This window comes from Tenrec ecaudatus, chromosome 8 (assembly GCF_050624435.1).
Source record: "Tenrec ecaudatus isolate mTenEca1 chromosome 8, mTenEca1.hap1, whole genome shotgun sequence".
In the NCBI taxonomy this organism is placed as follows: domain Eukaryota; kingdom Metazoa; phylum Chordata; class Mammalia; order Afrosoricida; family Tenrecidae; genus Tenrec; species Tenrec ecaudatus.
Genome location: NC_134537.1, coordinates 97,760,003 through 97,786,278, shown reverse-complemented (window position 1 = coordinate 97,786,278; position 26,276 = coordinate 97,760,003). Strand labels below are relative to the sequence as shown.

General features: G+C 44.6%; 1 protein-coding gene across 1 annotated transcript in view; it reads right to left on the bottom strand.

The window, feature by feature from the left end:
* The window catches only part of ZMAT4 (zinc finger matrin-type 4), a 501,960-nt gene that overhangs the window by 378,682 nt on the left and 97,002 nt on the right, over positions 1-26,276 (bottom strand). The window contains exon 2 of the mRNA XM_075555744.1: positions 5,745-5,850. Within this exon, the coding sequence (XP_075411859.1) occupies positions 5,745-5,846 (102 nt within the window). The 5' untranslated portion in view covers positions 5,847-5,850. The remainder of the gene's footprint in view (positions 1-5,744; positions 5,851-26,276) is intronic.

The following is a 26,276-nucleotide window of genomic DNA, read 5'->3' as shown; positions in this document are numbered from 1 at the left end:
ATAAGCCAGAAGAATATCTTTTCAATTGTTTCACTAGGTTAAATAGAAGCTTAAAAAATTACCCAGTTACCATTATGTGAATCCCAATTGTTCATGATCAAGGTGTGCCAAGAGTGGAATTGCGCTCCATAGGGTTTTTGCTGGGTGATTTTTTTAAAGCAAATTGAATGGTCTTTATTCCAAGACACCACTGGGCAGTTTGTATGCCTAACCTTTTAGTGAGGGAACCTGGTGGCTCACTGGGCTGCAAAACACAAGGTCAGCATTACAAGCTAGTAGTCACTCCGTGGGAGATAGGCTAGGCTTTCTAGTCCCTTGAAGAATTACAGTCTTTCAAACCCACATGGGGCAGTACTACCCTCGCCTACAGGGTCGCTGTGAGTGAGAACTGACTCATAACACTGAGTTTGTTTTTGTTTTGGGTAATCTTTTGATTAGCAGCTAAACACATATAATATAAAGACCTGAAACAGGAAAAAATCTGCTTCAGCATGTCTCTGTGGACTTAATGCGCCTGCTGCTATACTGATAAGTTAAATATATTGAATATTCCACCATTCCCAAGTGTACTAACGGCTTTCATTCACCAGAAGTGATATAACTTCAAGACTCAAAGCTATTTGAATAACTTCCTAGGGAGTGCGGATTCGTCATTATCATAATTTCAAAACCATCAAGCGATCCCTTGTAGACCCATTCTTGATTACAGATTGGCTTCTAGCATACATCCTGTTGCTTTATGTGTCACCAGTTAGTTCCAAATCATAGTCACCTGTGTACAACTGAACGAAACCCTGGTGAGGTGCAATCCTCACCATCCTTCCTGTGCCTCAGCCCATTGTTCAAGCCATTGTGTCTATCCACCGCATTGAGGCTCTCCTGTTGTTGTTGTTGCTCTCCCTGCACTTTACCAAGAACCATCTTTCCTCCCTGCACCCGTCTCTCCCGACAACATGTCCAAAGTACGTAAGATGAAGTCTTGCCATCCTTGCCTCTAAGGAGCATGCTGGCCCTACTTCCTCCAAGACAGACTTTGTCCATTTAGCTGTTGTGGCCTTTTCAGTACTCTTTGCCAGCATCACAATTCAAATATAGCCATTCTTCTTTGGTTTTTCTTATTCAATGTCCAACTTTCACATACTTTGAACTTCAAAAGTTTGTGGAAAAGAGGAATCAAAAGAGGATAATGCGTTTTTCCCACCAACTTTTAAAAAAATCATTGCATTGGTGCTCATACAACTCTTATCACAATCCACACAAACATCAATTGTGCGAAGCACACTTATACATTTGTTTCCCTCGTGGTTCTCAAAACTTGCTTTCCGCTTGGGTCCCACAAACTTTTTATAACATCCTCTTATATCCTTTTCTGATACTCTCTCCACTGTCTGCATTACACTTGCCCCACTGCTCCCTCTCATCCTCCACATGTGCATAAAAATGGTCTCTGGTGTCAGCCTGCAAGTGCCAGGGAGCCCAAAACACGAACAAACCTCTGCAATGTGTGCTATGGGAATATATTTGAAATACATTTGAAAAGTTCAGCTCACGACCTACCCCTGCCCTCCAGAAGCTTACATCCTGCTTGAGAGGTGCCAGGGTGATGCTGCCAAGAAGCAATGAGCAAGCCATGTGGCACCACAACACCCAGGGGTGCCATGGCACACAGGCAGCAATAGCCACATCAGTACCAGCATGTTGGGTACCTTGTGCCTCACAAGGGTGCCTCTGTGCTGCTTCTAGCACTGCCCCTCATCTTCCAGTGGCCTTACTCGGGACATGAGGGAACCATTCCTTTCCGTCCTTTGGTTTCAACATTTTCATGGTCTTCCCTGGATAACTCCGCTTCTTCCTACATGCCAGAAACACCCCCAACGCCCCCACCCCCCACCCCCACCCCCACCCTCGCTCAAGCAAGTCACTCCCTTTTTGGGAATATCGTTCTTCAGCCACTGGAAATTCCAGCAAACTACTCAAATGGCCTCCCTGGGAAACTCTTCGTAAACCTCTGTTAACATTCAGACTCTCTCCTTTGAATTCTCTCTCGTCCCTTCTGTGTCTCCGTCTACTTGTGCTATTGATTCAGACTAGGCAGCCAGTGAGCAGAGACAACATCTAATTATATTTTCCACTGAAACATTAACATGTTATTAATGCTTGGCAAGTAAGAAAAATAATAACATCCTTGTTTTTCCTTTCCTTTTTCTCTACCTCCTGACTGCACTTGCAAAAAGAGATTTTTTAAGTGTTAGCATGGAAAGAGTTGGTCTCTTAAACATGTATTAGGTCTTCCTATCCTGCCGGGCAAAGGTCTGGTCTTTTAAATGGGCATATCGTGATGACTCCATAACCCGTCGGTTAGGGGTTGTTATTTTTCTCTCTTACTTTAGAGGACTAGTGCAACTGGTCTCAGAAAAAAAGTCATCGAAAAGGCTATTCTCTTCCCTGGATAATACACCGGCCACTTCTGCCAGACGTCAGAAGTCTCGGTCAGAAAGCCAGACGTCCCACTGCCTAAGAGCTTCATTCCCCAATAAAACCAGAGTCTGGATTCTCCTTTCTTTATGTTCCCTTCCCCACACGGCCCACCCCCGACTCCCCGAAAAACCCTCCAGCCTGGCCAAGGCTCGCCTCCTTAATGCTCCTCAGAGATTCCAAGTTCTCTCACCCCAGCAGCCCCTGAACTTTACCCATCCATGGAGGTCTGGGCACGTCCTGACAGCTATCAAGAAACGGACTTTGAGTGCCATCGCTCCTAGGGAGGCCTCATTTATTTCAATTTGGAGTCTGATGGAGTGAAACACAGGCTCTTTCCTCCACTGCAGTTCCCTCCCCAGTTCTCAGATAGCCTTCAAGACCCTCTCTGCAAGCCATCCTTTCAGAACTGGAGAAGTAGGAGTGGGAGACATGGCCTAACCCCAAACCAGAAATCAGGATAAAGTCTCCTTCCAGATGTCCCTGGGGAAAAGGCTGGAGTTCTAGTATACCCAGAGGTACCAGAGAACAAAGTGCCAAAAAGATCACATTGCTTAAAAACCAAGGAGAACAGTTCTGGTCTACGCATCAGAGCTGGCTTGAGTGCAGATCTGCTGGGCAGCAATGGGGTTGGTTGGGGGGCATCCTGGTTTTCCCAGTTCCCTGAAGTTCTGCAGCAAGACTCCGACGTGTGGTGTTTTTCTCCCTGAAGGGAGCACCCCTCCTCTGGCAGGAGGCAGAAAGTGGTACATCATTCTGCCCTTCCCATCCACATTTAATAAGACCTATTTAATGCTGTTTGATGATGTCTAATGCTGTTAATTGTGGATCTGTTGTAATCGCTGTATTTTTTTACTATCTCCTCAATGCTACATTCAATAAATACTAATACAGTCTCTAAACAATTAAAAAGTGCCACAGCCAGAGCACAGTATATTAATAGGAAGAATGAGATCAGGTAACTAAGCCCTTGATTGGATAACAAATTGGATCTTCTCTGGGAGAAAAATGTTTTGAATTTTCTGATACAACTTTTCCAGCCCAGGTGATAACAAAGCAACGTTGGACACTGTCACCAGGACAGGTTTTTGTGACACACTTGGCCATTCAACATTTTTTTTTCTGAATAACAAATGTTCCAAAAAACAAGTGACTGCTCCAGGGACCATGGAAAACCAGATGATCAAAAGTTGGCATCTGTCCTCAATAATCTAGTAAGATGATTGGAAATGAACAGAAGCGTCATAATGAAGGAAGAAAATGGGGGACTAATAAGAGGTCATGGAATTCCAGAGCAAAGTTAGACTCCCTGATGTGTGTGCATGTGTGAGGGACTAATAAGAGGTCATGGAATTCCAGAGCAAAGTTAGACTCCCTGATGTGTGTGCATGTGTGAGGGACTAATAAGAGGTCATGGAATTCCAGAGCAAAGTTAGACTCCCTGATGTGTGTGCATGTGTGAGGGACTAATAAGAGGTCATGGAATTCCAGAGCAAAGTTAGACTCCCTGATGTGTGTGCATGTGTCTTGCGGGAAGGTGGAAGGTTACATAGCAATAAAAAACGTTTGTGTTTCTAAAGCAATGCACCCATTGCTAGAACTGTCCGAATTTCCATAGATGACTTCCTTCCCTTTTACTTCACATTGCTCTCACTTCTTTAGCATATTTTCATAGATGCTTGCTTTTAAGTTTTCTCTAAAGAGATGGTTTTCTTGGCCTTCAACAAAATATTGCTGGCCAAAAATTAATGCTGAATAATAAGATAACTGTACACACTTACAACATTTTAGATCTGGAAGCATTTTCATCAATCCTATTTCAAAAGGTTAGGGCCACTGTGTTGGTGGTGTTTTGCACGTGTCAATGTGTGGGTTATTATGATTAGTTTCATTGCGCACGGTGCAATCTCAGGCGAATGTGCTGAGTGACAGTGACAACTGGCATTTGTCAGAGTCGTCAGACAAAAAGAAAATCACCAGCTAAGCTTTCCAATCTAAAATTACTTACAAGTTATTACACTTGAAAACTCACGTTCCCACTGGTATATGTGCCATTGAAAGCAGAACATGCCCTGGGCAGCCTCTGCACGTGGGGAGCCTGTCTCCCCTTTACTCCATCAGTGGCACCTGGATCCCTCCTCAGACGCAAGCTAGCCTTTCTTCTCTGCTCCCATGTTCCCAATTAAAAAACAAAACAAAATGCACAGCTGTCAAGTCAACCCCATGTGTAGACCAGCTCCATTGGGTGTTCTTAGCTGTCACCTTTGCCAAAGCAGATAGCCAGGTCTCCCCCACCCCTACCCCTCAGAACCCCATAAAGCCATTGAGTGGATTCAAACCACCAAGCTTTAGCTTAGTAGCTGAAATCCAAATAGAAGAACAAAAGTCAATCATGTGTCCTTTCATCCAAAAGAGCCACAGCCTCTGATACATGTCCTTCAACACTATTTGGCTTCAAATCTTTTCTATAACGCTGACAAACACACTGAGTGCATCAGCAAACAGGTGGAAGGAAATTGAGGGCCTAACTTGGACCCGTCACGGCTGAATCACTCACGCTGCCCTGTTTCTCAGCTGTGATTAACCAAGGGCCTCTGGGCTTATCTTCAGGGTCAGGGAAGGAGAGGGAGCTGACACTAATGCATCCTGCCCTGCGTCCCGGAAAAGAACCTCAAGGGTGAGGAACTCGGATTTAACAAGTGGAGAAAGCCCACTGGGTGTCTTGGGGTCAAGGCACAAAGAACACAGAACATTCTGGATACCAGCCGGAGCCTGAGAATGATGCTCCCCTCCCCAGCCCTGCCCGTGTACAGCTATGCCTTATTTTATTGCACTTTACATTATTGCGCTTTATATATATTGCGTTTAAAACCAAGCACATCAAGGGTTTATGTCAACACTATGTCAAGCGAGTCTATCACCGCCATTTTCCTGACAGCCTACTTCCCGACTCCGTGTCATATTTTCATAATCCTCCCACTATTTTAAACTTTTCCATAATGCCATTGCACAGTCGGCTGGTGGAAAGATAGTGACAACATGACTTTATACAGACTGGAATACCAGAAACATTTGTGTGCCTCACTCTATGGTGATCCTTGCTTGACTGCGGTAAAGTGATCTGGTGTGATCGCAGACTGCAAAGCCTCAAGCCCTGTGGTTGGTAAAACCTCGCCCAAGTCCACAAGGGTATGTGACAGGGTACTGCAACCAGGCACATCCTGCCCATTCTTCCATTTATTAACACCGAGTCGGAAAACGGTCCTTACCTCATAATGGGCCACGCGCTGAGATTCGGATATCAGTTGTGCGCTGCACACCTTGCAGTAACTGTCTGTAAATAAATCCTGATCGATATCGGAGGACTTCATCAGGCTAAGGAGAATCAAGAGGAAGCAAAACAAAAAGTGAGTCCATTGCTCTGCCACTTGTGCAAGACATTAGCCATGTGAAAAGGCCGAGGTCAAAGTACCGGGCTGCTGATGACAGCAGCCACGGTGGAAAACCAAAAGGAGCTCGTACCAATTCATAATCACCCTATAGGACAGAGTGGCACTGTCCCTCTGGGTTTCTGAAGTTGTACATTTTTATGAGAGCAGAAAGCCTCATCTTGCTCACTTGGGGAGGCTGGTGGGTTTGAACTGACAACCCTTCAGTTAGCAACCCAACAGGTGACCTAATATTCCACCTGGGCTAGTGTTTCCTAAATCCTCTGTTGTGCTATCATTCAACTATCCAACATGCCCATATTGTTAATTTTCTCATAAATACCAAATAGAGTTGCTAGTACCATTAAGGAAATAGGAATGTTGCTTTAATAGTTCCATTCAAATAAGCCAAATTTATGTTGTGCTTTGTCAGAGATTTACATGAGAGGATATTGCATGGCATTTATACTAAAAGAAAGTTGCAAACACTCAATTGGACATCCAATTATATGAAATTACTTAAATAAAGTTTGATACTGCAATGGATTAGAACACTACACAGCTCCTGAATCTAAATTCAAAGAAGATTATTCTTTTAAGGGAATATTAATAGTTTATTGATAGCTAAATAAGAGAATGCTAATAAAAATAGTTTAGCACTAGCCACAAAAGAAGTCTATTTATCAGCATGCACAGTATTTTTTTGCATGCACAGTATTTTGCAGAATTGTTTGACTATGTATCCATTGCATTAAAACATTGCAAGAAGTTGTAACACCATACTCATATCAATTATCTTTGGGAGATCATAGGTAATTACTCTTGCAATGTTCTCTGTTTAAACATATTTCTATATGAATATACATTACATTTGTTATCAGGTAAGCACATGAAATTGAGTTCAAAAATTGCACCTAGAAACTTAAAAGCTGATTGTGCTTGCTTCGGCGGCACATACACTAGAAATTTAAAAGCTGAAACCAGACTGACTGTAACTTGCCTTGTAACCTTGTACTCAGAAATGTGAGCAGGGGATCTCACCTTTCAGCGCCTTCTCTTCTATTTTCAGGGTTGTTGAAATTCAAAAGGTTGCCTCCACCACTCCACACCACAATTGAGTCCCAAAGTAAATAAACATGTCCTCAAATTCCAAACTCAGAATCAAAATGCAGGCAAGGTTTCATGCCTTCAATAGTGAGCTATCACAAATGACGGGTCTTACAGAGGTGGAAGGATGTTACCGTCCTAGAAACACAAGCAGCATACCCCGAGAGCTTTCACCCAGCCCTCCTTGAAGAGTCTTATTGAATATCCAAAAGAAAAACCTAAGGCAGGTGCTCTAGAGCTGTAATACTCTTTTCATTTGAAAGGGATTCTTGTCATGGTTTTTAAAATAGATTTCTGATGAAATAGAGGGTAGGTGATGTTATATATATAAAGAAAGCAAAGACAGGTGAGAATTGCTACCAAACTACATCCTGACCAACACAATGAAATGCAGGATTGTGGTGCTTTTATATGATATTTGTAACCAACTACATAGATAGCGGAGCCACATAAGTAAAGTGGGCTGAAACAATAAGCTGGGGGCCTCAACAACTCCAAACTCCCTGTCAGCCCTTGACCTTGGCTGCCAATGTCCATTCAGACTGTTATTGAAAATACAAAAGACTCATGGTTTAGACCCTGAGAGACAAGAGTCCTTCTGGTTTTAAAAAGCCCAGAATGACCAGAGAGTAATGACCACAGGTTGGCTCTTACAGCTGACATGAACTTGTTATTTCGGGGCGAATCCTTCAATTGCATTTCTGGCAGGTGGCTTGGCCAATCTTAGCTCTAGCACCCACAGGGCTTGGAGGTTCACTACCTCACACAACAGCCTGTTTCACAATTTGCAGTTCTAGCCTTTAGGTTTTTCTCTTGTTGAATCCTCATCCACCATAACTTTCAGAATGGATCTGCATTTGGGGACAACACAGAACAATTCTACTCTTCCTTTGCACAAGAGAGCTCATCTCCCCTCCAGTGTCTATTGCAATGGAAGGTGACTTCATGTAGGGTTTTCAATGTGATTCTTCTGAAGCTAACCACCAAGCCTTTCTTCTGAGGCACCTCTGGGTGGCTTCAAATTGCCAAATCCTTGGTTGGGAGCTGGATGCTTAACTGTTTCCCCAGTCCAGAGATGCCCATTGAAAGATAGCTATCTTCTATCTCCTGCTAACACTGTGAGAAACAGAAAGATTCCTCTCAAGTCATCCCCCCCAAAATATATGTTAGACTTACGGCACTGCTTGCTACTCATGGTAAATGGTTGTCAAGTTATCTCCCTGAAGACTCCAGCCATCCAGAGCAAGCAGACACCATTGCTTCTCTCACAATTGGCAGGGCTCACTCCCTGCTGTTAGGTTCAGTGGATTGCTTCCCCTGCAATCTTAGGCTAAATAAAGTCTCTAACTCTGAGGCAATCAAGTCAAGCTGCCATCATTAATCTAGGGCCAGCCCATCTTGTCACTTATGTACCCTCCTCTTCCTATAGTGTACCCCTAGATCATCCCCCTCCCATCACTGTATTACCTATAGTACAGCCCTTTCCTGAGACACGTGTCTTCACCTGTAATTAGGGGGCTTGCACATCCCCAGAGAATATAAAAGCCTTGGTTAACAATAAATCTCGCTCTCTCTCCATGTGGACCACCAAGTGAGGCTGTGGTGAGCATGCTACCATGAAATGTGTCTGACTCCATTATTTCATTCTCTCTCTCATGCTCTCTACGACTTTACTATTATATTTACTTATTATTGCTATGCAATTGCACGTCCGGGCTCGGGATGACTTGTTAGGGGCTCCCTCACCTGACATAACCCTTACTCTGCTTTACCAGTCGCAGGCTGCATCTGCTCCATTATGGTCCACCATCAGAGGCAGCGCCCAGAACAGAACAGAGCATCTCAGATGTGGCCTCCAGGGACAGATCATCCGAACTGGGGATTTTCTGTTAATTGTCATTTGTAATGGTCTCTCTTCACACATTGGGATGGAAATGGAGACAAGGTGTTTTGATGAAGGGGAAATGTAGTACAACATTTTGAAATGTCAAATGAGAAAAGAAAACTGACTAAGGTGTATTTTTTAAGCCGGCTCCTATAAGTGGTTGTGTTTAAATATCACCGTGTTCCCTTCTATTTCTAATAAAGAAGTGCACAAAAATAGATTCGTGGGTGACCTGGTTAATAGGAATCTCCAAACTCTCTGCACACTCCTTCCTCATTATACAACCGACTGGCGAAACCAAACACTGTGAAAGGATATTCAAGGTACGTGTCGGGCCGAGCGGGCCCGTAGGAGTCAGAGTCTCGGCAAAGCAGCTGTGCAGCAGAAATAGCTTTAAAGGCAGAATATAAAATGTGCATACTAAAAAAAAAAATTCAAAAGAAGGGGAAGACAGCATGGTTTTTTCCATTGTTTTATATAAGGATATTGATTTGAGTACGCTCACAGGCAATAAAAGGGCAATAAAGACCCCCCCTGTGAAATCTGTGAGGCCCAAATGGAAAACTCAATAAGTTAAATTCCAGTGGGAGGCAATTAGTGGACCAGTGTGAGTCTGGTTTACTCACGAGGCCTCTTCTCCAAGAAAAGAGAAATCTCTTAGAATGGGTCACTAAGACAATCAGAAGGTCTGATTTATGATACAAAGATGAGATTTCTGAAAAGGGAAGGCTGCCACTTTCTCCCATCCTCCAGCTTGTTTAGAATAGTGTCCTGAGCCCCACCAGCCTCCAGATGTCCCCAGGAGCAGGAAAGAAAGGGAGGCAGATCCAATTGCCCTTTGGAGCCTTGTCCAAGGTGCTGACCAGTGTTCGTAGTGGAAACAGGCACATTGCTCAGGTAGCAGAGTGTGGTGAAGGCTCTTCCAGGAGCATGCTGCCTGTGATATACCCCAAGACCTTCAGAAGAGGAAGATAAGAGTAGAAGGGCTGGCTCCATCTTCCCAGATCTGAAAGGAACCCAGGCCGATTCCAAAGCAAACACCGGGAACTCAACCTCTCTGTCTCTCTTGACTACCTGCAGAGGATAGGGCTGTCTGTGTTTTAGTAAAAAGGCCTAGAAGTGGGAGGTAAGCAGAATTACACCAGGGAGTCTGGCCAGATTCTCATTTTCTGCCCCCAGATCCCTGCATTTCAATAGCTCTCTTATGTATGTGCACAGCAGTGACAGTACCAGACTCAGAAGGATAACCAGGCATAGTAAGAAGGTTATTGAGCATCCGCTACGTGTGTGCCCCAGGGATCACAGAAGGCACACCTCCTATGTTCCAAACCTTTACCAACCTGAAAAGGGAGATGTGCCCACAAATACCTATGATGTAGGCAGCTCATATAATGAGGCTAGCAAAAGGGGTACAGGAATCCAGAGATCCGTGAGAGATTATTAAAGAACTCCTCACAGAGAGCTGCAAGAGTTGAAAATTTAAGGATATACTGGGCCGGTGGATGGAAATGAGCTCCAACTCAGAAGCTACCTCTTTTCCCTGGCCTGGAGAACAGTCTGCTGAGTAGTCCGCATGAGAAGATACACACAGAGGGGTGATGGTGGAGCTAACTTGGGATTGTTCACCATAAGGGGGCTTATGAAATGCCAGGAAGAGTAGGGCACGTACATCTCAAGACCCAGATGGGAGGAGGAGAGACGGGGAGAGCAGCCAGGCCCTAAAATGCTCCCAAGGTACAAGAGATTGTCTTTTTCGGGATGCAGCAGCATAATTCTCTTAGTGTTTCTTTCAGCTTCTTGCATATCTGATTGTAAAAATCCAGAGAAATATGAAGATTCATTGGAAAGGGCAATTTTCTTTATTTTCTGTATATTTCTGAAGGGGTAAAACAATTTACCACTCAAAGAACTTTCACAGGGCTCTCCGGGAGACATTGATTGAAATCTAAACTGGCTCACTCACTAGCTGGTGTATAGCCTCTCTAAATCCTGGTTTCCTCATTTGAAATGGGAGAAGAATTCTTACTCACAGACAATCATGTCAAGAAAGTATCCAGCACAGGCTCTGCCATCTGGTAGGCACTCAAAAGGGAATATTGCCAGCATGATTTTAATATTATTGTTATTATTTATTTTGCATTTCCATGATGCCTATTTTCAAGAGAAGTGCTATGTACATTTAAGAAGGGAAAAAGAAATGAAAGACTACGGGTGAAGACAGGGCAGTCAGTGTACTGAGATTATGGCTCTGACTGTCCCTATAGACTGGCTCTCTCATTTGAACAATGTTGTCCACAAAATGGCCCACTTCCACTGAAAGGCAGCTGGGTGCTCTTCCTGCCAGCTAATGTTTAGGCCTCATGCCTGTGCAGGCCTCGTGCACTATAAACATTTAAAATTGATTTTTGTTTTCAGTAAGTGTTGCAGCTAGGAGCAAAAGGTTTGATGAGAACCTTGTCTCTTCTCCCTCCTCCTTTGGATCTGCTCCCTAGGGAACACTAAGGAAGCACACACTCTACAAAATCAGAGGGGTCAGAGGCCCCTGGACCACAATCTCCAGACACAGAGCCCACCACGCTGGTAGCTCTGAGGTGACCCCGGCACTTGGGGCCCTACAGCCACTCCCCTTACACCCTAATGAATCACTGGTTGTAACTAGCAGTGAACTTGATTTAGCCTTCAGTCTCTGATCTATGAAAACCTTTTAGAGTAATCGAGGTGGGGCTTTGCTTTCTAAGACATCCAGGCAACAATTAAACACGGGCAAAGGAGCGTGGGCTGAGATGTGGGGCAAAAACTATGATACCAGAAGAGAAGCAGAAGTTTGGCAGTAAATAGAGTGGTCGCTTCAGAACCAAGCACCAGAGCACAAGACAGACTGATGGACTTCCTGACCACAGATCAAGCACAGCTGAGGATCTTTAGGCAGGAGACATACTTGCATAACTGGGGGGGGGGGCATACACTCAACCAGTGTTGCTTACCCGAGGAGTGAGGTCTGAGAACCTGCTTGTTCAATCTCTTGTTGGAGTTGAGGTTCATAGTTGAGAGCTTTGCCCTTTGGGTCTTTATCAGGAGCCCTGAAAGAACTATGTCACATTGCCAAGGCCCAGCAGAGGTCCAGTATCACTAGGAAGAGACTGTGCTGCCTGGAACACTGTGTCTGAGCATTTCTGAACCTGAATCCTACTCTGTTAACTTCCCTAATCGAGCCCATAATTGTGAACATGGCTTTGAGTTCTGTGTGGCCCTTGCAGTGAGTTCTGGAACCCGCCTGAGAAGCAGAATACAGCGGGAGGGACGGTTGGTGTCACAAGTGGTAATGAAGCCTGGAGGGAAGATGCATGACTGACCTTTAGCTCCTAGGAATTGGCCTTGGGCTGATGTGACCTTTGATTCTCCTTCGCCCATAGCAAATCAGCGTTGGTGAGGTACCATGCCCAAACTCTGTACACTGATGATCTGGCCTCCAATAAATGAATTCTGACCTGACTCTGGGTGAGAAAGCACCACAGCAGTAGCTGGTGATAAGAAATGGAGATGCAGGAAGGGGATGCGTGGGTCGACACCCTGATGGAAAATGGCCTCATACTCATTCTTACCAAGCAGTTAGCAAAAATGTGGCGGACTTTCCCAGCATGCCCCTTCAGTAGCGCTGTGTCTTTGAGTCATGGTCTCGGTATTCATCATTTATAAAGCTCCTGATGCGATAGAATCGTCCACTCTCTTTAAGTAAAAGATTTCAGATTCATGGCAGTCCAACTACAGGGCTCATCTTGCCAGCAGGGCAGAGCTCTGCATTTCCAAACCACCACTGGGCGTGGCTTGGTGAACTCTCTGGAATCAAGGAGTGTGGTTATTCCAACGATGCTGCCAGCAGGGCTAGGTCAGAAAGCACCAGACTCAGAAGGCACAGGGATGCCATGTTAGTACTGTAAACATACTAATTGCTTCCAACAAGTCCATAATGGACTAAGAGCTCTATGTGATGACCTGAGTGAATGTCCTCCAAGATGTAAGCACAGTCCTCAGACTCTGTTTCCAAATGAAAAGATGAAGGCTTTGGAGTTTGGGAATTTGCCCATTTTCCACCTCCTGTCTGACTCCTGCACCTATAGGCTTACCCTACCCTGGACTGCCTCCCTGTGGTTGAACGGAGTCTGGGCCTTAGTCTAGTCAGTGCACCTCAAAGGGGCAGCCTATCTCACTCCAAACAATTGGAAATTATTTAAACGAGAGGCGGGGGCAAACATCTGCCTAGCATTAATACGGCATGGCCTGAATCGCCCCCAGCTGTCCAGGTGCAGCCCTGGCCTCCCCCACTCTCTTCTCCACATTTACCTGAGTGAAGCTGGGCTGCATGGATGTTGGCCTGTGAGCTCTACTTCTGCCTCAAGCTGCACCTTCACAAAGGTCTCTGCTTCAGCAACTTTGACTCGCCGCTGATTGAGTGCCCACTTCAGCCCTCTGCCTTGGCCTGAACCTCTGGCATGCCATTGCTTCTTCTTTCCAGGCTGATTGACGCACTTCCATCCAGCCCGGGTCTGCGTACCACACACCCCACTTCCCCCCTACCACAACTACCGCAGACTAACTTCCCAGTACCCAGTGCAGGGGACCACAGTTTCATCTCCTTCAAATTTGACGTGCTGAGTAAGCTCAAAAACCAACCCAACTGACGGCCATCGAGTCGATGCCAACTCAGAATGACCCCACAGGACAGAGGAAAGCTGCCGCTGCGTGTTTCCAAGATTTTAACTCTTTAGGGGAGCAGACAACCCAGTCTGTCATTCTTCCTCAGAGAGGGTAGCGGTTGTGAACTGCGGACCTACCATCTAGCAGGCCAACTTGTCATCACTAAGCCACCAGAGTTCCAGGACACGCTGATGAGTGGCCTGAAAATATCAAGGAAAATGAACCTCCTTCGTTTGCACGGCAACAGATGACTATGCAACCGACAGGATGCGCTTTGCTGCCATTTAGGTCCAGTGCCCTTCCCAGTACAGTTTGACATTAACAGTATCCAAAAACAATGGAAATCATTCCTGCTTCGTTTTCTCTGGCCGGGGAGGAGGAATATTTTTGTGGGGATTCAGGCTTTTTCATTCTCAGTGAAATACCAAAAAATCCAATAGGCCTTGGACTACTCCTTTGTGATAGTTGTGAGGTTTTATTCTACTTGCAAAAGGGTCCCTAGATCCACTTTGGGTGCTTTTGTGACTCTGCTTTGATCTTTGCTCCTGTCCCCTATGGCTCCTGTCACTGTCCTTCTGAGCAACTAACCACTCTTTCCTCTCTAGCCTCCCTAGCAACGAATGGCAAATGATTTCAGAGACAAAACAATGTGGCTCCAGCAAGCATCTCCGTGCTGACCACCCCCTGCATGCGCCCTAGAGCCTCGGCAAAAAGAATTCGAATCAGGGTCTGTTCTGTCCTCCTGACACCTCGCTCCCAGGGCAGGTGAGTGACACAAGACAGAATTCCTATAGCTGGAACAGGTGACCAAACAGCCTGAGCCCACAATTCACGGCCATCAAGCGGATTCCAACTCATAAGGACCCTAGATAGGGTCTGAGAGAAGGGTCATCTTGACTGTGATCTCTCTCACCTGGGGGCTGCAAGGTTTGAACTACTGACCTTGTAGCCAGCAGCCCAAGACCTAATTCACAGTGCCATCAGGACTCTCTAGGAAACCAGCCTTTGAAAAAGGTAAAAAGACAACACTTCGGGTAAGTAAAGTGGGCCTGAAATGACAGCATTATTGGTCTTCTTGAAATCATGTAGCATAGACATGCCCTCAGGCCAGGGCAGCAGGCCAGGGAACCACTTGCCAGGCAATGGGCGGAGCGCGGGGGCGGGGCAAACTGGTGAAAAGTTTGAAGAGCCCTTTGGATGCCCTGGCTCTCAGGGCAGGGACTTCTCTTCTGCTCTCAGCCTGCCCTCTCCATTCCTGATGGGGTTTGGATCAAGGTATTGGCAGCCCAGGTACCTTGCCCAACAAACATGGTCTGGATGCAGGGACAAGCCCTGCTTTCCAGCCCGAGTTTGTTAAAAATAAATAAATAAATAAATAGAATAAGACAGAGAAGTCCTCACTCTACTCCCTTCCCTTCCTTGGCACTGCCAGGAGCTGCGTAGCTGACTCACGCCCTTGAATAATTGCCTTTTAATGACAGCATTTTCTCCACTTGTAAAACCAGCCTCTGCGATTCCTGACTCACAGGCATCTGCCACAGCCGGGCACGCCGGCCACAAAGTCAGAGCTGTCAGTCTCTTTTATATCAGGGCACATGCCAGCCTGGTGACAGCAATAGCAGGAGGAGAACACAAAGCCAGCCCTGGCTTGCAGGCTGGCTCCCCAGGCCGATGCTGAGGGCACAAGCAATATCTGGCCTGGCACACCTCCCACTCAGGCCCCTTGGCTTGTGTCCGAATGCGCACGTGTGAGTCGCCCATCTCAGGGCATTAGTGAAAGAGGCACTGTGAGCCTCTGGCTGCTTCAATCCCTTTCAGATTTCCAAAGTGGTTCTTAATGGCCCCTGCCCAAGCCCAAGACCGTACAAAGCCTCACCACGATGCTCTTTAATTCATTAAATGGCTTTTTATTGAGGATTTACTATGTGCCTCCTGCTGATCTGGCCTCCTGCTGGTGTGCGGCGCAGCAAACCGACAGGACCCCAGTCTGATGGGGAAGATTGATGTGCTGGCATCCAGTATCCCCTATTCCACTGATGCACACACAGGCTTCCCATCTCACTCTCGGATAGATCAGTGTGTATGCCTGCTGGAGAACGCATGCCCTGGCTCTCTCATGTGTTATTCTGGGATCTTGAATTGCCCCATCATGACCCAAAGATCCTCACTAAGGTTGTAGCTTAGCCCTTTGTGTCGAGAGCACGCACAGTGTAGGCGGAGGATGTGAGCTTCAGAGCAGGCAGGGCTAGCAGATCTTCTGAAAGATGAAAGCCAGGCATCTGAGTTTCCAATAGGGAGGGCACAAGGTGTCTGGCAGGAAGGAGCAGCGAGCCCAGCTGCACCCGAGCTGATGGTCTGGGCGGCGTGATGAAGTGCTCTTGTCAGTGAAAGCAGTGTTTGCTTTTGTAGGACGATAATGGACTGGTCGTGGTGGGTCAGGAGGATGTGCTTTCTTTCTCTGCACTCTCAGGAGTTGCAGATGTGGGCAGCGGGGTAGAGAGCTTGGATTTTCCATGAGGTTGCCACATTTGTCTCAGAGTCCACATCACAGGGGGAAAGCCATAGGAAAAAGGGTCACTAACCACCCACCCCCAAGAGAAGAAGGTGAGGAGAAAATATGAGGGATTAAAACATGCTATTGATGGTTTCCCTCATTCATGCCATCACATGAAGGGCTGTGTGCCCAGGATGAGCAGGCCACTCAGGTATAACAGGTGAGGCCACCACCCTCTTGCTGCACACAAACAAGGAAAGCAGTTGTGGGGTTCTCTCTTGACAATTAGAAACGAGAGGTACCTGCCTAAAACAGATGCATGCTTAACACAGGTAAGTGTTCTTACCAACCCGGGAGACAAGGGGACCTTTGCTTTCACTGCTAGTTACAAGCCTTCTAAAATATTGTCTCCATCACTGTAAATGCTTTACATGGCTTATCGTTCCAAGGCTGCCCCCATTGAACCCGGCAGATTGAGGGCAGACTTCAACACGGCCATCCCATCCAGGTTGTGGGGAGGCCCAGCTCTGGGTTTGCACCCACACAAGGCATGCGGAGTGGTTGCAGGACTGCACGAGCTATGATTGTACTGTCAGTGTATTCTGAGGCTGCTCACTGGGCTCTCACTTGCTCAGGAGATCATCTCAACTCGCTTCTCCTCCAGGCATAACAACTTGCCTTCATTTCTCTGAGGGACCCTGCTGGTTTGGTCTCAGTTTGTCTTCCTCGAATCAGCCAGACGATAAGTATCTATGCAAAAAGGAGTTAGAGTGGCTGAGATAAGAAGATTTGGGTATTTTAAATGACACGTTAGGGGAGGTAGAGATACACATTCGCCAACTGACAAAGCTCTACCACTTCCACAACACCTTGGGGTCAGAAGTTCTTTTCAGATTGGACAGATGGTTTGAGGTCTTGGGACACCTCCTGCTTGAGAAGCAGCTGGAGTGGATATAAAAATGAGCAATGCATCATGATAAAGAGAAAATATTGAAGCTGTCAAAGATTTCATTTTACTTGGATCCACAATCAGTGGCTGTGCTAGTCTGAGTACTTTGAAGCAACAAATCCACAGAAACTCATGTATAGGAGCGAGTTTTATATAAAGGTTAAGTGCACATCAAGAAAACATCCCAACCCAGTGCTGCCCAAGCCCACAAGTCCAACATTAACCCTTATGTCCAACACCAATTCACAAAGCCCTCCTCCATCTCACAAAACACATACTATGACACTGACTGCAGGATGAAAGCCAAATCAGTGAATGTGCAAGCATCTCAGCACTGGCAGGGGTCTCCACATGGCTGCTCCAGCACCCAGGGTTGCATCAGGGTAGGTCCATGTGGCTTTTCCTTGGGGATGTCTTGCAGGAAGTGAGCCTTGTCAGTTGAAGCAGGGAACTGGCTAAGGCAGCTGCACCCTGGTCCAGCCATCAGAAAGCAAGAGACCAGAGAATTAGCAAGGCGAGGCTCACTGAGCCATGGAGCCCTCTGCCCTTCAATTAACCCCACATGTGTTTATCTGCCAGATTGGCACAATAAACTAACTACCACAGTGGCTATGGAAGTAGCAGTTAAGAAATCAAACAACATATTGCATTAGGTAAATTGGCTGCAAAAGATCTCTTTAAAGTATTAAAAAGAAAAGATGTCACTTTGAAGCCTAAGTTGTCTCTGTCATGAGCTATGGTACTTTTAATCATTTCTTATGCATGTGAGAGCTGGACAATGAATATGAAGACTGAAGAAGAATCTGTGTCTTTGAATTATAGTTTTGCCAAGACATGAAAGTTACTTGTTCCACAGACTGCCAGTAAAAAAATCAACAAATATGTCTTGGGAGAAGTACAGCCTAATTGCCCCTTAGATGTGAAGATGACCAGGCTTCATACTACATACTTTAGACAATATTATCAGGAAGGAACAATCCCTGGAGAAGGTCGTCATACTTGGTAGAGACCAAAGGAAAAAAAGAAGAAGAAACTCAATAAGATGGATTGACACAGAAGCTCCAACAATGGGCTCAGACATGACAATGACTGTGGAGACGATACAGAACCAGTGTTTTATTCTATTGCACATAGGGCTCCACAAGTCAGAACTGACTGAATGGTACCTAACAACGACAATCACAAGTAGTAGAAATGGTGGTAACGTAGAGAGCTTGGTTACCATTGAGGGTTATGATGTTTGTGTTCTAATCAATAATAGGGTTTTAATTAGCAAAATTAAAGCATCTGTATCAAATGCTTGGGTGGAGACACCCAGGACCTTTTATATATTTTAAATAGGGAGTTAAATTGATGTAACCACTCTGAAAAAGTTAAGCATTGTTTAATAAAGCTGAACAGCCCAGCAATAGGACCCCTAGTTTCCAGGCAGTAAAAACTCTCGCTCGTGCACAATGTGAGACGTGTACAAGATGAAGGTAGTAGCATTGTTCAAACAGCAAAGCCTATAATCAACCCAAATGCACTCTAGAGGAGAGTAGATGGATAAATTGAGTTAGAGTCACAAAATGAAGGAGGCACAGTAACACACCAGAATGTGGATGAATCGTAGCAATATGATACTTACATGAAAAAGGAAGTCAAGGGAGATTAGATACATGAGATACTTTTGTAGAGTCAAAACCAACTAAAATAAAAAAATAAACCCTTGGTGAGATATATACCCGCTGCCATCAAGTTAACTCTGCCTATTAGCGACCCTGTATGGCGTTTTTGGAAGCTGTAAATCTTGATGGAAGGAGGCAGCCCTTGTCTTTCTCTCACAGAGCAAAGGGTGAGTTTGAATTGTCAGCTTTGGGTCAGCAGTCCGATACTTACCTGACAGTGCCATCGGGCTCTTTTGTAGATATATATGACTCTAGAAATGGAGTGCAGGAAAAAATGAAGGGTAAACAGGAACGCATTCATGATTCAGGATGATTATCTCAGGTAAGGGAGGCAAAAGTCTAGGAAGATAGAGTCCCATAGTACTATGTAAATTGTTGAGAGAATTACTGTTTCCCTGAAAGTAAGACACCCCCGAAAATAAGACCTACTTACAGTTTTGCCTCTCACTGAAATATAAGGCATCCCCCTGAAAATAAGACCTCCCTCAAAACAAGGGCCCCTGAAGCTACCCTAACTCTGGATTCTGGACCGTAGCTGCAGGCACTGCCGCACAGCTCACTCTTGAGCAGAGGGCAGCCTAAGCAGACAGGAAGTGCAAGGTCTCTTTTAATAAAACAATAAATGTGTACCATATTCTTCTTCATGGAAAAATAAGACATCTCCTAAAAATATGACCTAGCACATCTTTGGGAGCAAAAAATAATATAAGACACTGTCTTATTTTCGGGGAAACAGGGTAGCTTTGTCTGGGAAAATGTTACATGTATTCATTCACAACAAAAGATGAAAACGTACAGAGATAGATGAAGGATCAGATAGAGTGGGTAGGGTAGTGACACTTTGGTAGGATAACGGAGGTAAGGGAAAGGGAGTTACCACAAATTGGGAAATGGGGGAAGGGCAGAGAGAGGAAGGAGAGCGAGAGAGGCTCCTCTACATGATCTGTGACAGACTCACCACTGGGTATATGTCTGAGTCCCCTTGCTCCTGCTCACAAAATATTAGACTAAACTTCTCAGTCACCTTAGCAGCTGGTATGATGTGTAATAGAGTTTTGAGCAGTCAAAAGTGGGCAAAATGATGTACACATCTCCAGACATGACCCTTAAAGGCCTATTGCACAACCCTGTGCTCTTTGCTCCTTTATGCAGGCTGGACATGGAAGCTCGCTCTACCCACAATGCCCTGGGATGACCAGGAAGTCGTGTTCAGGCAGCAAGACCTCTGAGAGCTGGAGTCCCTAGACTATCTGGAGCACATACTTACACCCCTCCAACTCTGCTGCCTATCGGAGTACAGATAATTGAGAAAAGAACATTGAAGGTTATTCTTTTTGTCTGGCACCATCAAGTTGTCTCCAACTCATAGTGAACCTATGTTCAACAGAATGCATCCCTGCCCAACCCTGCGCCATCCTCACAATTGTTCTTGTGAGCTCATTGTTATATCTGAACTGTCAAGCCATCTTGTGGAAGAGCTTCCTCTTGTTCACGTCCTCTAGCTTACCCAGGATGTCCTTTCCCAAGTACTAGTCCTCCTGATAGTGTACCAAAATACATGAGACGAAGGCTCCCCATCCTCACTTTTAGGAAGCATATTGGCTGCACCTCCTCCAAGACCAATGTGCTTGTGTTGCTGGCAAGCTTCCAATATTCTGTTTCACAACTGTGATTCAAATGCATCAGGTCTCCTAAAGGCCTCAATGCACTGCCCAGCTTTCACGTGAATATGCTAACTGCCATGGAGCCAAGTCTGACTCATGGTGACCGTGTAGGAAAGAGTAGAACAGTTCGCTAAGGTTTACAACGTTCTAACTCTTTATGGGAGATGTCATTGTTGACGTCGTGGTCACCGTCATCACGGTTGCTGGAGGTGTTAAGTGCCATTGAGTCAGTTCCTACTCACACTGACCACATGCGCACAGAATGAACAACTGTCCAGTCCCACGCCGTCCTCACAATTGTTCTCACGGTTGAGCCCGTGGCTGCAGCCCCGGCGTCAGTCCATCTGGTCGAGGGCCTTCCTCTTTGTCGCTGCCCCTCTGCTTTGCCAAGCATGATGCCCTTCTCCAGGGACTGGGCTCTCCTGACAACTCGTCCAAAATACACGAGAAGAAACCTCACAATACTTGCCTCTAAGGAGCATTCTGGCCATACTTCTTCCTAGACAGAGTTGTTTGTTTTTTGCAGTCCATGTTACTTTCAATAATCTTCACCAACACCATGATTTAAATTCATCGCTTCTCCTTCAGGCTTCCTTTTTCAATGTCTAACTTTCACAGACTTGGGAGGCAATTGAAAGTACCATGACTTGGGTCAACTGCACGTTAATCCTTAATGTCCCTACTTGCAACACTAAAAAACAGTCTTGCGAAGCAGATTTACCCAATGCAATGTCTTTTGATCTCTTGAACAGTGCTTCCAAAAGCCTTAATTGTGGAGTCATGTAAGATTAAAGTCTTTGACAACTTGAATCTTTTCTTCTTTTATCATGATGTTACCTATTGGTCCAGTTTGAGAAATCCAGGCTTCCTTACATTGAGGTGTAATCCATACTGGAACTTGTAATCCTTGGTCTCTATCAGTAAGGGCATTAAGTTCTCCTTGCTTTCAGCAAGCAAGTTGTGCCATTTGTGTATCACAGGCTGTTAGCAAATGTTCCTCAAATCTTAATGCCACTTTCCTCATTACATAATCCTCTTCATTACATAATCCAGCTTCTCTGATTATCTGCTCTACATGAAATTCGAATAAATATGGAGAGAGGATGCAACCCTGATGCATACCTTTCTTGATTTAAAACCATGAAGTATTCCCTTGTTCTTTCTGCACAACTGTCTCTTTGATCCACGAACAAGGAGATAATGTATCCTTCTCTTGAGGAGGGACTGGTGGGTTCAAACTGCTAACCTTGTGATTTGTATCCCAACTCATAATACACTACACCCCCAGGGCTCCTGGAATGCAGATAAGGTGATTGAAAATAAGATGGCTTGATTCAAGAGTGTCTTAGTCTTCAAAATTACAATTTTTCTCTCTAACACTTTAAAAAGGTCTCGTGCAAAGGCTCTGTCCACTCCAACAGTTTCTTTGAATTCTTCACAGCTGCTTCTATGAGCATTGATTGTGGAACTAAGTAAAATCCTTTGCAATGTCATTATTTTCTCTATTTATCATGATGCTCTCTACTGATCTAGTTCTGAAGGCTGTTTCCTTTAATATTGAGTTGTAATCTATACAAAAGTCTGCGCTGTTTGACCTTCATCAGAAAGTGCATCGAGTCTTCTTCCCTTTCAGAAAGGAAGATGTGCCATCTGCTAAGTTGGTTCCTAGGCTTCCACCAAACCCAATGCTGCATTATTTTTCATACAGTCTAGCTTCTCAGATTATTTGTTCAGTATGCAGATTGAATAAGTGCGGTAAAATGGTCCGGTCCTAGTGACCATATTTTCTAATTTTGTTCAGTTCAAATGGTCTGTGGGAAGGTTCCGTATAAGCACAAGTAAGTGTTCTGGAATTGTCCATCTTCACACTTCATAATTTTATATCCCACCAAGTCAGATGCCATTGAATATTTAATAAAACCAAAGCAAACATTGTTCTGATATTCTCTGTGTTCAGTTAAGATCTATCTGACATCAGCAATCATATCCCTTGGTCTAAGTCTTCTTCTGAATCTGTCATAGTTTCTCAGTAAGTATTAGACTGCTAAACTCAAGGTCAGTGGTTCAAAACCACCAGCTGCTCCCAGGGAGAAAGAGGAGGTGGTCAGCTATTGTAAAGATTTGCAGCCTCAGAGATCCTACATAGGATCACTAGGAGTGGGAATTGACTTTACGGCATCGAGTTTAGGGCTTGTTTGTGTTTTTTTTGGTCTTATCAATATACTGCCACAAATTGGTTTTAATTAGTTAAAACCAATTTTAAACTACATTCAGCGAATTTTCCTTGCAGATGATATTTATGATATCATTCAATACTTTCTCCATTATATTAGCCTACCTACCTTTGGAATGAGAACAAAGGCGAATTCTTCCAACCAGTTGGCCGTGGAACTCTCTTCCACTGTTTTTTGGCACAGACAGAAACTGCTGAAACCTACCAATTGGTGCTTTGTCATTTCCTGGAGCTTTGGTTTTCATGATGCCTCCATTGGAGCTTGAGCTCCATCTTTGAGTATCATTGATCTTGGTCACATGCTACCTCTTGAAATGGTTGAATGTTGACAAATTCATTTTTGGTACAGCGACTGCTTGTTCCTTCCATGTTCTTTTGGTTGATTCTTATGTCATTCAATACACACACACACACAGAATCCTTTAATATTTCAACTCAAACCTGGAATTTTTTTCATTTTTTTTCAGCCTGAGATGTTAGGTTTTTTTCCCTTTGGTTTTCTGCCTACAGGTCTTTGCATATTTTGTTATCTTGCTTCACTTTGTCTGCTCAAGATTATTTTTGGAATTTTCTATTTTGCTCGATTACTTCATCATTTCTTCCTTTTTTTAGCTACTGTACAATCAAGAGCAAATTTCAGAGTCTCTTCTGAGATATACTTTGGTCTTTTCTTTCTTTCCAATATTTTAATTATTTTTTCTCCACACATAATGTTCTTGATGTCCCACTGCAACTCATCTAGTCTCTAGTCATTCGTGTTCAGTGTGTCAGCAAATGTTCTCTAAATCCAGGGAGATATGCTCAATTAATGTTGTGGCCCTCGTGGACTTGTTTTAATTCTCTTTACATTCAACCTACATTTGTACATGATTTATTACAGGCCTGTCCACAGTTAGCCCCTAAGCTTGTTGTGGCTGAAAACATTGAGGTTCACCACTGTCTTTTATAAAACTAAAGTTTGCTGAAATTATTCACCAATGACTGCAGTGGTATATTAACAGGGATCTGCCAGAAGTGTAGGCTGGATTCAGAAGAGAACATGGATCAAGGCATATAATTATGGATGGAAGATGGGGTTTGATTGAAAACAGAGAATACAAGAGAAATGTTGAGTTATGGTTGATTGTTTATGCCAAGGCATTTGACTGTGTAAACCATAACAAACTACAGACACCCTGAGAAAAATCAACATTCCAGAACACTTTATTGTGAAACTAGTACATGGATTAAGAGGTTTTTGTGCACCTGTGTGATCATAAGGTGTCGATGGGATCTGGAATCAGGAATCAAAGACCTAGAACACAGAATCATATCATTGTGAATGGGGGGGGGGGGAGTGTGGAGTGGAGACCCAGAGGCCATCTATAGATATTGGACATCCCTTGCAGAAAGGTCACAAGGAAGATACAAGCCAGTCAGGGTGCAGTATAGCACCACTGAAAAATACAACTTTCCTCTAGTTCTTTAATACTACTCCCCCCCTGCCCCGGCACTATCATGACCCCAATTCTACCTTATAAATCCAGCTAGAACAGAGCATGTACACAGGTACAGATAAGAGTTGTAAACACAAGCCACCCAGGACAGATAAAACCCTCAGGACTGATATTGAGAGTAGCAATATCAGGAAGGGAAGGAGAAGGTGAGGGAAAAGGGGGAAAGAAAGGGAGAACTGATCACAATGTCTACATATAAACCCCTCCCAGGGGGGATGGGCAACAGAAAAGTGGGTGAAAGGAGAATCAATCAGTGTAAGACTTGAAAAGTAATAATAATAATAATAATAATTTATAAATGACCAAAGATTCATAAGGGAGGGAGGGTGGGAGAAGAAGGGGAAAAATGAGGAGCTGATACCAAGGGCTCAAGTAGAAAGAAAATGTTTTGAAAATGATGATGGCAACAAATGTACAAATGTGTTTGACACAATGGATGGATGTATGGATTGTGATAAGAGTTGTATGAGCCCCAATAAAATGATTTTTAAGAGGTTGCTGTGCAGCCAGAAGAGAATCCCCCACGGTTAAAATCAGGAAGGGTGAGCATCAAGGTTATCTCCTCTCACCATACCTATTCAATCTGTATGCGGAGAACATGATCAGAGAAGATAGATGATGTGAATAAGAATTCATCACTGGGACAAGAGGAAGACTTATTAACAACCTGGCATATGCAGATTAGACAACAATCATTGCTGCAACTGAGGAGCACTTGCAGCACTTGCTGATGAAGCTCAAGGATTGCTGCCTTTCGTATGGATTACAACAAAATGTAAAGAAGACCAAAATCCTAAACCTGGGACAATAGGCAACATGTTCAACAGAGAGAGGAATGAAATAGTCCAGGATCCGTCTTGTGTGGGATCCAAGGACAATGCTCATGAAAGCAGCAGTCAAGAGATCAAAAGACCTATTTTTTGAAATAAATAATCCATCTTGTTGCAGGTCTTCTTTTCTGCTGACCCACTGCTTTGCCCAGGATGATGTCCTTCTCCAGGGATTGGTCCCTCTTGATAATGTGTCCAGGGGTTGATGCAACGGCTGTAACCATTAGCTGATGCATAGCAGCTATTGGAAGGGCAGGTAGGACGGCACAGTGCCCCCTTCTCTTGTAAGTAGGATCACAATGGGTTGGAAGCAACTTGATGGCATCATATCATAACAAGATAATTTCTGTTTGAATAGAAGATGTTTCTTCTCGCGGGGGTTAAACAGTTTACTGAACATCCTAGCACGAATTTAGAACGGAGGTCTGTCTTCTGGCACATTGATGAGGGGAACCATGTTAATGACCAGTGAAGCCTTTTAGGAAGACAGTTCTCATGTTCTGTGGCTTCAAGCAGATTCATCCCACTCACCTCCTGGAACGCTGCTGCTGGTGTCTTATGAAATCTGCTTTGCCATGTTGTGAGGGGGCTAAGTGAGCAGATGGCCATGACCACTGGGATGCCAGGTAATGAGCAAGTGCTTCACATCAGCGTATCAGGGTCTTGTCACCTAGCCAAGAATGACAGCTTGGCTGTCTGGCAACAGCCCTGATGTTGGTAAAGAAGCACATATCTTACCAGGCCAGTTATTCATGTAGCTATACTTTCAAATTCTTTCCCTAAAGCTATTCTTCTCACTTTTCCAAATGGCGTGAGCTGGGATTGAGAATTTCCTATGAAATCAGACTAAGTTAATATAGATTTATCACCTGGTTGAGCAACTTCTGGGTCTGGAGAATATGGGCCTATTAGGTCTGAGCAGGTGGAGAGCCTTCCAGTGTGAGGCTGTGCGCCCCCCTTATGTTCTGCTCAAGCCTTCCACCGTCCCAAACCTGGAGGAGCCTTGTCAGCACCTCCCTCCACTGCCCCCATATACTAAGGTCAGACTGACCTACAATCAACTCCACTGGCCCTGCCTCCTTCTTCCTTCATCCCATATGCTAAGTGGGAAGGTAGGACTGTGTAAAAAGGGTGTGATGGAAGCATCTGATTTCCTCTCGATTCACTAGAGAAAGGAGGACCAAGCTCAACACTCAAATTGAGTCTGTGAGAGAGAAATCAGACATGCCTTTACATTCCAACTTTTTTTTTAACCAATTGTCCCTTCCAGGTTACTTTCTTTCTTTCTTTCTTTCTTTCTTTCTTTCTTTCTTTCTTTCTGCATTTGATAATTGGTTGCAAAGTCCACAAAAA